Source organism: Drosophila yakuba, chromosome 3L (genome assembly GCF_016746365.2).
Source record: "Drosophila yakuba strain Tai18E2 chromosome 3L, Prin_Dyak_Tai18E2_2.1, whole genome shotgun sequence".
In the NCBI taxonomy this organism is placed as follows: Eukaryota; Metazoa; Arthropoda; class Insecta; order Diptera; family Drosophilidae; genus Drosophila; species Drosophila yakuba.
The window spans coordinates 9,059,120-9,074,471 of record NC_052529.2 but is presented as its reverse complement, the minus strand read 5'-3'; the positions used below and the strand labels follow the sequence as shown (position 1 = coordinate 9,074,471).

The 15,352-nt window shown below is 41.7% G+C and overlaps 1 protein-coding gene across 21 annotated transcripts in view; it reads left to right on the top strand.

Annotated features, from left to right (window-relative positions):
- LOC6533458 (potassium voltage-gated channel protein Shab) overlaps positions 1 to 15,352 on the top strand; it is a 58,302-nt gene that overhangs the window by 26,314 nt on the left and 16,636 nt on the right. For 12 of the 21 annotated variants that reach the window (XR_005561289.1, XR_005561290.2, XM_039374639.1 and 9 more), the window contains exons 3-6: positions 3,243 to 3,625; positions 3,779 to 5,222; positions 12,436 to 13,279; positions 14,253 to 14,342. Coding sequence is in view for 18 of the 21 variants with exons in the window: in XM_039374639.1 (XP_039230573.1) it covers positions 3,786 to 5,222; positions 12,436 to 13,279; positions 14,253 to 14,342 (2,371 nt within the window). In the remaining 3 variants the exon portion in view is untranslated. The remainder of the gene's footprint in view (positions 1 to 3,242; positions 3,626 to 3,778; positions 5,223 to 12,435; positions 13,280 to 14,252; positions 14,343 to 15,352) is intronic. The other 9 variants (XR_005561291.2, XM_015194541.2, XM_039374644.1 and 6 more) reach the window with 1 other exon arrangement.

The following is a 15,352-nucleotide window of genomic DNA, read 5'->3' as shown; positions in this document are numbered from 1 at the left end:
GTTGGCATTCATAAGTCACTGTGTGACCTTGTCTTACTTAGAGCAGCCACTTTTAGGTGATTTTCTTAAACTTTGCTAAATAAACTAAATAAACTGGACATTTTCGCGCCATGCAGGCTGCGGTCAGCTACTGGCGGATGTGGTTGTGGCCGGAAGTCGATGGCGTCGAATTGGGGAAGACCCGCCAGCAAAAGGAAGTCGGCCACACCGACACAGATAGAAAACCAAAACCCAAGTGTTGAGGTTGCCGCTGACGCACTATGAAGAGACGCCCTTCGCGGCCCTTGTAGAGCATTTAAAAATAAATGCACTTGACTTGCAAAATGCTTGCACCAAACAAAACAAAATGGCACCCATAAATTTAGACAATGGCAATGGCGACGCTGGAGAGTCGGCAATAAATGTTTGCCACTCGCAAGCGGAACAACAATTGGCATTAGAAGAGCTACGGCCTGGGCCACATTGACACGCTTTCTGTACATATTTGCATTGCCTTGTTGTTGCCGCGGGCCTTAAATTTAGTTTTGTTTCAGTTTCAGTTTTAGTTTTGTCTTGGCAATTTTTCACCCCTTTCCCTTGCCGGCGAAAACAGGAAGCATTCCGCCATGCAATATGCAAATGGAAAAGCTTGGACTTCGGCTTGCTTTTAGCACTTAAGTGGATTTTTGGCATTTGAAGCAATGTATCTTGTCAAGTTCGCTAGAAAGGGAAATCCTTAGTGCCTACAGTTCTACATATTCATTCTTGATTAGGTGCATTGAAGTCTGCCAAAGTTAACTAAGCCCCAATTCGTATTGGGCAGGATTTTATTAGTTAAAAGTGTACTTTCTTTGTTTTTAAATTGTTCGAATCTTTTTCATATTTCAGACATTTCACTTAGCTTTCTTCGTTATTGATTACCTTTGAATTTTTAATTTTCAATCAGTCAGCCTGCTGCCCCCCAAATTTCCCTTAGTAACCAAAGGCTCTAATTATTTTCGCTGATGTTTGCCCAACATTTTTCAATTAGCGTCAACAAAGCAAAGAAATCATTAATCACACATGAGGCTGCTCAGACGTTCAGCCCCGTCATGAAATTCAGCCAGCAAGTTTATAATGTCCCCACGGCTATATGGCTGTTGTTTTAGCCCAGTTTAGTAACCCGAGTAGCCCTCTTCCGTTCCCAAAACGAAAATGTCTGGGAAGAGTCAAGGCTGCTCGGCGATGGACAATGTCAAACCATTTGAGGGCAATTAAGGCCATTTTGTAATGTTCTGCATACGTGTTTAGCAAATTATGTTTGCAGATTTATGGGCTGCACTAAATGGGCGTGTGGGCGTGTGGGCGTGTGTGTGTGTGTCGCTTAGATGAGTGGGTGCTGCCATAAATTTCAGCAGCCATTATCTGGCCGAGTTTTTATGACAAGGCCAGAAGCAGTCAAAAGAAATGGCTTTCGTCCTCCCTCGCACGCTTTTGACCAACTTTCGCTGGAACAACGAAAAGGTCTCACCTCATTAAAATGGGAAATTAATTGCATTCTGCCACGGCCTCAAGGCAATTCAACAGGTTCCAAGGTGAAGTTGCCCACTTCGCACTCACACACACACTTGAGCCCACATTCACAGATACCCACTCACACAATCAAGGAATTAATTGTCGAGCTGCGGGGCTAACATGTTGCATGCATCCTTAGCAAAAAAGAAAAAAATACGAAAAAAACGCAGCAGAAATATAAAAGCCAGCTGAAACAAGAGCTGAGAGTTTGCATGCAGTTTAGTTTCATTTTGCGCCAGAAATAATTGCAATAAAAATGGAGAAAAACTTTTGCTTTTCGTCTGCACGCGATTAAAATGAATGGAAAATTCAAGCAGTGCCAGCAAAAGCTTTCAATTTAATCAAAAAGTGTGGCTAAAAACGCAATTAGTACCTGGTGGATAAAGTAGACTACAGTAAACTATGATATTACATTATTGAAGTAGGCGAGTTAAAGATAAAGATACACTTTTATTGAACCAAATAAATTGTTTGTACAGCTTCGACGAATAGCTCTAAAATGTTGTATGAATGCATTCCTACCGCCAATTCCATCATATCCGGCTAGAAAGCAATACCCTGCAACTGAAACTCGCCAGAAATGTTGTCAAATATGTGACTGCTCAAGCTTTGGCGTTGCCATTCGCAATTACGTAACTCCCAGCACAAGTGGGCACTCGGAGAAGTAGCTAATAAACAACAATTTAGTCGGACTAAAATGCAACAAAACTATATAATTTGCGTCGCAGTCATAACTCGCGAACTGTGACCCCTGGCACGCGAGGTGAAAGGGCAGTGAGAGTGACAGGTGGCGCACAAATCAGCAATCTGCATGCGAATGGGTATTCACGTGGGCCACAATGTAAATATATGTGAATACGAATGCGGGAATGAATACGAAATGAAGACGTTCGCAACGACCGCCGGAGGTCAGTTAACATTTTCCAGGGCACTACGCATGGCAATCCATTTGAAAAAATTCGCGGACCGTTAGGCATATTACTTGCCATTTCCGGCGGGGCGTAAAAATTCAAATTTGATTGCAATGCGGCAGAAACTGAATCATAGGGCTAAAATCTGGGCAAAGGCCAAATATGCAAAAGGAAACCAAAAATAGGCATTTAAATGCAAAGGCCGAGCCTTTTGGCGATTGTTGCAAATTAACGCTAATAAATAAGACAGAGCGGCCTCGATTTTTGTGGCGCACGATTTACCAACAATTGCATTCATTTGCATACGCAATTATTCGATAATTGCCACAATGTTTCCCAGCCCCCAAATGTATGCTACAAATGCAGAGTCGGTGTGGAAATGGAAGGGAAAAGGAGGCAGGGGGAAATCTTTATCCAACGATTGGTTTGCTATCTAATCAGTTGTCCGCAACTATTGATTCATTACCCGAAGGCACAGTGGGCGTGGCATTTAAGTAGCCTGATTTAAAATGTGCGACAGTGATTCATGGGTTAAGCAAATGGGGTGACATCAATATAGAAATTGTAAAATGATGAAGTTTTCATAGATAAACAAAAAATATAAAATAGTTTTTATTTGAGTTTTGATAAACATCCTGCCCACTGTGCCTGATTGTGTTTGAGTACACGGCACGCATAATTAAGGTGCTCGGAATTTACGCGGCTTATCAGCCATCGATATGCGGTTAGATATAATTGCTTTGCAATAAGCCAACTTTACTGATTGCTTTCCCCCTTATCTCTGGTCATAAATTGCAGCTATTGCCCCACAAAATGCTGCCAAACCACGCCTGAGCCTCAATCTCAATCTCAACCTGAACTAGGGCCATAACCAGAACACAACTGTGATCATAGACATAACAACGATAGTGGTATAGTGGTGCCGTACGAAAGCCATTGGAGAAACCAGGAGAACCAGCGTCACAGCCAAAGATGAGGGAATCCGGGGACACAGCCAGCAGCCTGCCAGACCGCAACTGAGCGATTTATAGATCCGCAGATAATACCCGGGACCGGAAAATCCAAATCAATTTCCCCCGGCGATAGCAATCGGCAGAGGAAAAGGTGCAGGACATCGGCCAACAGAGCAGCACATTCGCCAAAAAGGAGGCTGTAATGACGACAATTGACGCGATGTAGCGGTGAGTCCCAAAACACTTTACTTTAACAACGTCAATAAGAATGGAACTGAAGTAGAGTACCTTGAGTACCAACGTTTCATTTAAAACTCACTGACTTTGCAGATAAATCAGCTTTGTATGCAAGGATAATAAATCTACGTTTTCCCATTGCAGCAGACTTATGGTCGGCGAACGCGACAGGGACCGTGAGGCGGTACGCTGGGCAACGGGTGAATCGACACCGCTTCAAACCAATAATGGAGTATTACAAATGGTCGGGCAATTGCAATGTGGACAGGCTGCTGGCCAGCAACAGCAACAGCAACAAGCGACTCAGCAACAGCAACTCTCGAAGCAGCAGCAGCAGCAGCAGCAACATCAGCAGCAGCAACTGCAACTCAAGCAGCAACAGCAACAGCAGCAGCAGCAGCAGCAACAGGACATCCTGTATCAGCAACATAACGAGGCAATTGCAATTGCACGCGGACTGCAGGCTGCAACACCTGCCGACATCGGCGATAATCAGCCGTACTACGATACAAGCGGTAATGTCGATTGGGAGCGGGCGATGGGAACCGGTGGAGCTGGTGCATATGGTGGCATCGGCATCGGATCTCTACCAGCAGCTGGCGGTGCTGCTTATCACCTTGGGCCAGCTAATACCGCCGGCCTCGTTTCTCGTCACCTGGATTACGCTGATGGCGGCCACCTTGCTGGCCCATCCGCCGGTCTTCCTGCTGGTGCTGTGGGATCAGGAGCAGGAGCGGGTACGGGTGCGTCAGCGGGAGCATCAGTCACGGGATCAGGAGCAGGAGCAGGATCGGGAGCAACAGGGACAGGGACAGGAACAGGAACTGGAGCCGGATCTGGATCGGGCGGTGGAGCAGCAGGCAAGGAAGTTCGCTACGCCCCATTCCCAGTCGCATCACCAACGCACTCGATTCCCACAACTTCCCAGCAGATCGTTGGCAGCGTCGGTGGCGGGGGCGTCGGTGGTGCCAGCAGCCAGTCGATTTCAGGCGGTGTACCAACTCATAGCCAGAGCAACACCACCGGCGCCCTGCAGCGGACACATTCCAGATCCATGTCCTCCATACCGCCGCCCGAGCCGTTCATGATAGCCCAGTCGAAGGCGGTCAACAGCCGCGTGTCCATCAACGTGGGCGGGGTGAGGCACGAGGTACTGTGGAGGACGCTGGAGCGGCTGCCCCACACGCGACTCGGGCGGCTGAGGGAGTGCACCACCCACGAGGCCATCGTGGAGCTGTGCGACGACTACTCGCTGGCGGACAACGAGTACTTCTTCGACCGACATCCGAAGAGCTTCAGCTCCATCCTGAACTTCTATCGCACCGGCAAGCTGCACATCGTCGACGAGATGTGCGTGCTCGCGTTTAGTGATGACCTGGAGTACTGGGGCGTCGACGAACTGTACCTGGAGTCCTGCTGCCAGCACAAGTACCACCAGCGCAAGGAGAACGTCCACGAGGAGATGCGCAAGGAGGCCGAGTCCCTGCGGCAGCGCGACGAGGAGGAGTTCGGCGAAGGTAAATGCGCCGAGTACCAGAAGTATCTGTGGGAGCTCCTGGAGAAGCCCAACACCAGTTTCGCCGCCCGGGTAAGTCCAGTCGGTTGCCCCGACCTTAAGGTAGTCTATAGTGTCCTAACTCCAGAACCCTAAATAAAGCACTGAGAAAAAAGATATATATTCAAGATTTAAAAGATATTTTCTGTCAAATAAATACATACTATTTAACAGATTGAATCCAAAGGTATAACATATCTTAAAAGATTTTTATTAATTAATAAAAAGATCATCTTTATTCTCAGTGCCCTCCCAAATACCCCTTAATACCCAAAGATTCTCATAGATGTGTTCGTATTGTGTTTCTAACCGTTGAACTGTGAACCGTGTCAATGTCAAGCGTAAGAAACCTTATTAAGTTCGATAACCAAATCCCGGAAATCCCCACCTCCAACTTCTCTTCAAAACTTTTGAGTTCTTGATTACCTCTTGAGTTACTCTTATGTAGTTGAACTTTGGTTCTGTGCAAAAGTCACTATTATTTTTACACTATCGCCAGCTCTTGCACTTTGTAATATATAACTCAGCCGTCGAGCAGATCTGAGTACTATATAGTGTAAGGATAACAGCAACATATCTATCTCTACTCTCTCTCTCTATCAAATACCCACTCTCAATGCTGTAAAAATCTGCCAATTCATCACTTGCTTTTGCGATTCAAACCGATATGCTTGCACTCCGAAAGGATATATACTCGATACTTTAATCGTTACTCGTTACTGGTTACTCGCTACTCGATCGAATGTCCGCCAGTTATCTGTACCATAAGATATGATATCGCCTAACTACTATATATCCCGCTGCTTGGCGCGCAGATCCACTGGGATCCACATCGGTGTTGTAAATACGGCTGATCTCATGTGTAAATCCCATATCGAAGTGCTTCAAGCTTTTGTGTCATGTATCGTACAGATCGGACAGGACAGTAGCCTTCCTCCATCGAACGGAACTCGGAAGTCGCCAGAGATCTGCGAGAAGTATCCCCTTTAGAAAAAGGATATAATATATCGGAGGATGAAGAGTTTACGGCACCATTTAACTTGATTTTCCTTCAGTTAACTTCTTAGTTTCTGCTTTCGCCTAATCAATCCCACACCCTCTCTTAGATTAAGCTGCATACTATGTTTTAGTTTGAGTTTAAGTTCTAGTTCGTGTCTTAGTAATCGAAACACGCGACGACACCAAGCCAGAGAGTTCAAATTAGCAAAAAGATCAAGCCAGTACTGATCGAGCAATCGAAACTGCCCAAAATTGTTTACTAATCGTTTCTCTAATCCAGTCTTTTTTACATCACACACAGTATAATTGCGAAATTGACAAGCCCTGTATACATACAACAATATATATAAACTATTTATATCTACTCTGAATATTTTAATAATACGTATATCTCTTAATTGTTGATGATGATGGTGAAGTAATCTCTCTCTGTTTATCTCTAATGTTCTCCCCAAATCCCCCAAACACCCCACTGTAACCATGTTTGGGAATGGGCAATAAGCGATATGACCAGGCGGCAGGTGTGCTGTAGAAATCCTCGAAAATATTGTAACGAGAAAGGACTCTGGGGAGAAGTGGCCAAAAAGGTGTTGTAATGCATTTCCATTTTCCATGTGCTAGGGGGTGAATTCGATTAGGATTCGGATCAGATCAGAATTTTCGTGTGGACCCCAGGGTCCCTCATTCTGGCTGGCCTTGTACCATATATATATACGTATACGCCTATATATACCCCTTGATCAGCTTTAAAGACCCGGGCACACAACCACACACATCTATAAATATCACCATTGAAACACTCACTCAAAACGATCTCAGTTTGGCTTCAGCTTGTATTATACAGCCGATTATTTGCCTCGATCTGTTACGTTAGCTTTTGGCTTTAACCAATAATATTGGTGGGAGAATGGAAATAATTACAACATATTTGGGTGCATCTCCTATAATTTTTCATTCGATTATGAGTTCCATTTTAAGTTGAATTATGTACTTTTTATTTTAAAACTCATTTAGGTTTTGCATTTTTAATTTGTTTTTATTTGATTTATTATATGGAATGTATTCTCAATGTCTGAAACCTTATTTGGACTTTTGCAAGAATGTAAGCATTCCATATAAATTATTATTTAAATTTTAAACTTTTTAGTTTCATTTGAAAGGTAATGAAAAATTTCCAGAGTCCTTTGCAGTTGTACTTTTATCGTATTTTTATTTATGTTTTTTCTTCAATAACTAACTCGATTTTCTGTCAGTGAGAAAAAAGAAGAAACTAACAATGTTTTTAGTTCTGTACTTTTTTGGTTTATTTTTAATACCACGCCTAAACACATCCTTTTTTCAACGAAATGATAAATATGAGAACCAACAAATCTAGCTCTTATCTAATAACAAAAGCAGTTAGAAATCTCAGTTGATATCTTCGCCTCGTTGAAAGCGACAAACAACTCAGCAAGAAACCAAAGCGCGCTCACAAGACAAACAAAAAACAGAAAATACCCAAAAACTACTCCAAAAATATTCAAAAACGTTTATTTTATTTCTTAAATACACCGAAAAAAAAAACAACAATAACGAAACTGGAAAAATATGTTATCCAAATTGTTGTTAAGTTGTTTTGGCTTTTGTGTTGGTATTTTCCTTTCCATTGGCGATGATATATATACATATCTGTATGTCGTTTTTAAACCCTCGTATTCTTTTCCTATATATTTGATGTAATGTTGTAATCTCGTGTGTATTGCATAAGGAAGAAATTTATTTAACTCTCGTTGTTATTGTATTTTAACCTAATTCCTTCGTAAACATTGGACCTTGATTACCTACAATTTCCGACACTCGAACATTCACACAAAACACTTACACACACACAAATGTCTACACTTTGAGAAACGTCTACGGTGCCTTCGAAGTTTTAGTCCCCTCTTTAAATTAGCATTATATCGAATAACTCTATTCCAATATCCCTAAAGGGTAGTACATGTAAAATTCATCGTCTCTATTCGGTTTTGAGTTTTAGTTTAGCCTTTTGATTTCGGTATACGAGACCCGTAACCAAACTATATATCGATCGAACGAAATCTCCTACTTGAAATATTAACCCACCAAATTTGCTGCATTTGAATGCCACTAGTATAGAATTTCGTAGTCGATTCGTACTGAATTCTATAGCCGTTTGTATCGAATTTTGTTTGTTTTTTAGTGAGTCGAACAAAGTATGCGAACCAACTCATGCACCCACCGAAAACCACCCACGCCCACTTCCCACACCCCTGATGAACCCCAACAAACCACCGAAAAACCGAAAACCAAAACCACAAAACGTACAACCCGTTCAAAAAAAAAAAAAAACACTCCACGTGAACCAAATGCAAACCTGATCAAATATTTTAGCCGGAACTGAGTTCCCATCGACACACACAGATACACACACTCACACTACTACACTCGAACACTGAGCAAAAACACCCAAAGTTTTGCACAACCCTATTTTGTATTAAAATTGAATGTGATTTTTAGTTCTGGTATTCAACTGACGTGAAGTTTACCCTTTTTGAACTAGATTTATTTTGGATTGTACAGCGATTGCGATGAGTGCCCTATGTAAACCTTTGTATATTTGTATATTATCCTTATATTTCTATATTTAAGTCGAAACTCTTTTGTCCCGATTTTCTTGTCGCATGAATTGTTTTTTGACTGTATATTGTCCTTATTTTCCACAACACCTCAGCTCATCACTTCTCTGTCACTGTTCACCTTTACCTATCTCCTCACTTTGCTTCGACCCTGAGATCTTGCTCTGTAATCCATCGACCTTCCATTACTTGTAATTCAAGTGGATTTCAGCCTGGTTCAGGGAAGTTAATTCAAATTTGTTATCCTTTTTCATGCAGTTGCAAAGGTTTTGTCTTCCTGTGAAGAATAAAGCAAATAATATATAGCAATATAATTATTTCTAATAAATATCTATTAATATATATAAATCGATAGAAATCCGCCTAAAATTCGTTTTTTTTTTAATAACTTACACTTTTTCTCGAACTGTGAAACAAATTTTTGGAAAAGTCAGTAGTTTGTCAAGAAAATGTATATATTACTTAAAGTTTAAACTTTGCAAAGTATCCATAATGCTCGGAGCACCGACTTTCAGCTTAATGTATTGCTATATATACATCTATATTTTGTTTTTTACATATTATGGCTCTGTTGTCAGCGGCTTTATAGACAGAATTTTGATTTTTGTAGGCCTCAAGCAGCAGAAACCGCTTTAGACGACTTGCTACGCTTTGAACTTTGTAGTTGTTGTGAGTTTAGTGCATATTCAGTTACGTTTTCAACCATTTTTTCTTTTCGGAGACTGTGATCAAGTAAGCCAGCTAGGAGTATTGCGAAATCATGTTTAGTTTTCAACCCAGCGAAACCTATCCATACACCCCGAAAACCCCCCCAAACCACCTTCATGACTGAGCAGCAATGGTAGCAGTTCCAAAATCCAAAACTACAGTATACCAAAGTGATAATTCGCACACAAACTTTTTTGTTTACGAAACTCAACTCCAATGCATTCTGTTCAATCGAAAGCGAAATAATAATCGAAAGTAAATTTGTTTGTATAGCCTCACCGCCATCTCAAGTAGATTGTTGAAACCCTCGCCCGCCCCGCCCCCGCCCACGCCCTGCCCCACCCGCTCAATCCCCAAATCCCCCGAAACTATGGAAATTTAATTAACTTTCCCGAAGTTTGACGGTCGAAGACCAAGACCAAGACCAAGACCACTTCAATGCAAGAACATCCCCCTCTAAATCTATGAACCCATCTGTATGTCTAAGCCCTCTTTATTCTCTATTTCTAAGCCCCCTCGCGTGCCCTCTCGCACTTGTATCTATCTATAACTATAGTATCTAGTATCTGTACTTTGACTTTATTCCACTCCTCCTTCTATTACTCATCGTTGCTAACTAGCACCATCCAAATGTTTTCTCTCCTTTTGGTTTTATTTTCGGTTTAGTTGGTTTGTGTATCTATCCTTTAGTGCGTTTTGTTTATCCCTACGTAATGATTCCTTCTTGACTATGTATCTTTTGTCTAATAACTGCATAATCTGTATCTTTAACTTTTGTATCTATACGTAGCAAGCCATAAGCCATTACTAGAGAAGTCAGCTCATCCAACGAAGCAGAACTATGAAATTCAGCTTGCCCCGACCCAGAACCCCAAGTCCAAAGTCCATGATCCATGACCCACGATCCATGACCCACGATCCATGCTCCATGATCCAAGCTCCATGATCCAAGATCCTATTCCGAACCCAATCCATTTCCGAAACCAGAACTGCGTGGTTGCGTACAGTGGCCTACTATGGTAGATCTGGACACTCACAGAAGAGTTATCTATGCATTCCACTTTGGGGGCGTGGCATGTCCAAGATGTTCAACCTATCTCTCTCTCTCTTACTCTCTCTCTCTTTCTCTCTCTGTATCTCTATCTCTGAAACCCTCTCGACTGTCAGTCACACGCACAGCCAACATTCCACCCAACACTTAGTCCTCCCGTCCTTCCATTCCACATGAACCCCGATTCAGTTTCGGAATAAGCCATGTTCGAAGCCATGTGGCCTAATGCGGCAATGGCAGTCCATCTGGCATTGAAATCGCAATTGAAATTCTGCATTTCTGACAGGCCTCCTGTGCCCCGAAAATCCATTTTCTCCCCCCCTTTCCGAACACTTCAATCTCGGCAATTGGCAGTTTTTGGTAAATTAAATGTATTATTTAGAGACAAGCAATTAAAATGGTTTAAGTGTGTTTGTTTACAAAGAGAAAGCCGTCCAACAGGCCGAAAAATAAATGCATAATTTCACGGCATATTTGTGTGTGTTTTTACCGTGACAGATGCAATTATTTGATGGCCGACGATGGCGGTTTCTAGTTTCTAATTTAATTTCGTTTTTATTTGATTTGGAATCCCTATCTCGTAATTGTAATTCCTAGCTCGTTTGGTACGAAAGTTATGCATTTGAATTTGAATTAGATTTGGATTTCTTCCTTTGTCATTTGCTAGAACAATCATGAATTTGAACTACTTTAGTTTACCAAACATTATTTTCCAAGAGAAAACAAGTCAAACCCAAAACAAATACACAAACAGCGAAGAGCGTAACAATCGGTGATTTCTGAGGATTATACCATGTAGAATATATTTTAAAAATAAGGTTATTGTATAACAATTATGTCGACTGCAGACCCCAAGGGTAGCGTCTCTTATTTAACGACGGAGTGCCCCCCCTGGTTCACCCTCATACCATAATAGAACCGATTAGACACACACACGTATAGCTGATAAGTATGTAGGTGTGTTATGTCCTTGTGTTGCGTCATGTGATCTGTCCCCACAACAAGAACTCACACTTACAGTTACCCATACCACAACTATTACCCGAACCACAACCACAACCACACCACAAACCACAAACCACCAACCACTAGCCACCGAACCTAACTAACCACAGAACCACAGAGCCACCTCAACCACTTACACCCACACCTTCCAGAGAAAGAGTTGATCTAGACTAGAGACCCCGAAACTTCGAGACCTAGGATCAAAATAAAATACCCAACCCATGTTTTGCGTTTTTCTGTTTTCGTTTGTTGCCAACCTCTTGATTTTGAGTTATCGTTTGAGTTACGAAGAAGGATTCACGACGAATAAATATATACTTCACATATAGTACAGCAGCCTTTGAAAAGTACAAAGAACTGTTTAGGAAAGCCAACCAAAAACCCCAAAATGAAGCGTAACCCCTGCCCAATGAAACGATATTAGTTACCAACAAAATTAACAGACCCCGTTTCGACTAACAATCCCCAGAAGAAGCTGAATTCGAGACCAGAACTCTAACAGAATGTCTACTTAACCCAATTAAAATGAAGATAGTCATACAGAATCAAAGTGAACTCTCGTGCAGAGAACTCGCTAAACTTTGCTGATTGTTGTGACCGTGTTTTACAAATTAATTAAAACCCCAAAAACCAAAAACCAAAACTAGATGTGTATAAATGACAGACTTGATATGGAATGAACGTATCGTGTTATGTGCCTACTCAAATATAAAAACCAAAACCAAATATCAAATATCAAATACCTTACAAAATACCTACTATTATCGTTGTGATTTGATTGCATTGAAATTGAATCGTTGCTGAATCATGGTCTCGACAAAGTTCGATTGTTCTTTACCGTTCGCAGGTTATCGCAGTGATATCCATACTATTCATAGTCCTGTCTACCATAGCCCTGACGTTGAACACCCTACCACAACTACAACACATTGACAACGGTACACCACAGGATAATCCGCAATTGGCAATGGTTGAGGCCGTGTGTATCACGTGGTTCACTCTAGAGTACATACTTAGGTTTAGCGCCTCGCCGGACAAGTGGAAGTTCTTTAAGGGCGGCCTTAACATAATCGATCTATTGGCAATACTCCCATACTTTGTTTCGTTATTTCTATTGGAAACGAATAAGAATGCAACGGACCAGTTCCAGGATGTGCGTCGGGTGGTGCAGGTCTTTCGCATCATGCGCATCCTGCGAATCCTTAAGCTGGCCCGTCACTCAACGGGCCTGCAGTCGTTAGGCTTTACGCTGCGTAACTCGTATAAGGAACTCGGTCTACTAATGCTGTTCCTGGCCATGGGCGTTCTCATATTTTCTTCGCTGGCATATTTTGCCGAAAAGGATGAAAAGGATACAAAATTCGTTTCAATACCGGAAACATTTTGGTGGGCGGGTATTACAATGACAACTGTTGGCTACGGGGACATCTATCCCACAACTGCACTGGGAAAGGTTATTGGTACTGTGTGTTGCATATGCGGTGTTCTGGTAATCGCTTTGCCTATTCCCATCATCGTTAACAATTTTGCTGAATTTTATAAGAATCAGATGCGCCGCGAAAAGGCCCTCAAGCGTCGCGAGGCACTCGATCGTGCCAAGCGCGAGGGCAGCATTGTCTCCTTTCATCATATCAATCTGAAAGATGCCTTCGCCAAGTCCATGGATCTCATCGATGTGATTGTCGACACAGGTAAGATCTACCCCCATACCACTAGCTATAAGGAATGTGCCTTGCTTACGTATCTACTAACACTCAACTAACTAGCCGACTGAAGGGATCTGCTAACTCGATCCTTACGCCTCATGCTATGCTTATTATCCTACAACTAACTATAATAGATACACAAAAATATATGATATGCCACAGCTGGTTGTAATTCATCTTGAAAATCCATGCTTACTACCAAAACTATAATGCCATTGTAATGAAAGCTACAAAGGATTGTTAATCGTATCATATATTTAATGTGTACAACCCAAAGTCCCTACAAAATTCCTATCCCTTAAACTTTTGCTTACTCTTGTGTAGTCTTGTGCGTTAGCTGTCTAAGTAATCATTTTAATATTTTTATACTTTTGGCATGGATTTCCGTTCCTGGCTTTTTCTCACTATCAGTTCAGATTGGTTTAACTTTCGTTCCGTTACCAAGCTGTATCTAAAATCCAGCCTAGAGGCGTGTAAATAGCAATCACAGAAGTCGGACGCAAGTCCTGCGACTGCTGAGCCGTAAGATGATAGAAATTGTTGAACCATTGATTATTCCGAGCTCAGACCTACGTTCGAGTGATCAATTGTAAACTAGTTAAGCGATTTGAGTTACATTTAAGTTCCCTTAAGTAGACCTTTAGACCCACAAAACCCTCTACAATACAGAAACACCCCCAGCGTCACACAATAATGGTCAATTAGGCAAATGCTTTTGTACTTATCGCATTAAGCGCGAAATTAGTGGGGTTTTCACTTGTACAAAGCACACACACACACACCCCGAACCCCCGATACCCTTCCAAAATCGACACCTCTGCTGTATAAAAGCCGCGCGCCTAGAAGTAGGCAATGGAATCTCACGACCCTTTAAAGCCGTCGAAAGCCCCGCTGAACAAAAAGAAAAAACCCCGCAGCCCTAACCCTCTCAAACCCTCCGAACTGTGTTTTATTTTAGGAAAGCAAACAAATGTCGTGCATCCGAAGGGTAAAAGACAAAGCACCCCCAATATAGGCAGGCAGACCCTCGATGTGCAAAGCGCCCCAGGTGACTACATTGCGTATACGTAGCCTAGCCCACCTTTGCCACCCTACAAATCGTATTATTCAACTCTATTAAATGCCGTAGCCTTTGACAATCGCTTCCAATAATAATAGCCCCTAGACACACGGATACGAAACACAGATACACACAATATCACACACACGCGCCGACTACAGCTACACACTATTGTACCATAAATATTCGCACACACTCTCTCTCTCTCCCTCCCTCTGGAGTTCTCTCTTTTTCTCTTAGTGTATTCAATAAGTTACAGCAAAGTCATACATATTTAGCTTAGTGCAGGAAGAGACTCCACACGGCTTCAGCTTTCTTTTTAGCTTTCGCTAAGTGGAATTTAGGTAGTTGCAGCTGTACTGGGAAAGAATCAGAAAACATTATTATTATTATGTATACATTATTCTACTAGTAACAACTTATCACATGCAAGTTTAAAACATTGTAGGTGGTAAAGGTTGTGTTTCAATTAAAGTTTAAATAATAGCTTAAACATTATACTCATATAGTCACATTTATTTCATCTAAGTAGCATTGCAGTTATCTAGTAGTTTCAAACACAAATTTTTACATATTTTAAAGTAATGTAAAGTAGCAAATAAATATAAGATTTGATTTAACAACGGGTAATCAATCATTAATGGTATATAATAATAATTGCCCCGCACAGCTGCAATCCAAAGTATACTAAAATAATATATAAAGCCCCGAGTCGTCCTGTATATACATATAGCCAAGGATCTAGTGATTAGCTAGGCAATTGCTGTTGCAATTTGTTGCGTTGTTCGGTTTAAGTTTGCCTTCAGTTAAATTGAGTTTGCCTAATTGCTGACTTCAGTTGGACGTTTGCCCAGAATTGCGAATTATGATGATGACATTTTGCTACTCATTGCTTGATTCTTGTTTTGATTCCGCCACAACCATAGCAAATTTGAATGCTCAACATAGAGTTTACCATTTCGAACTTAATTGATAATGTCAAATAGAAAAAAAAAGAA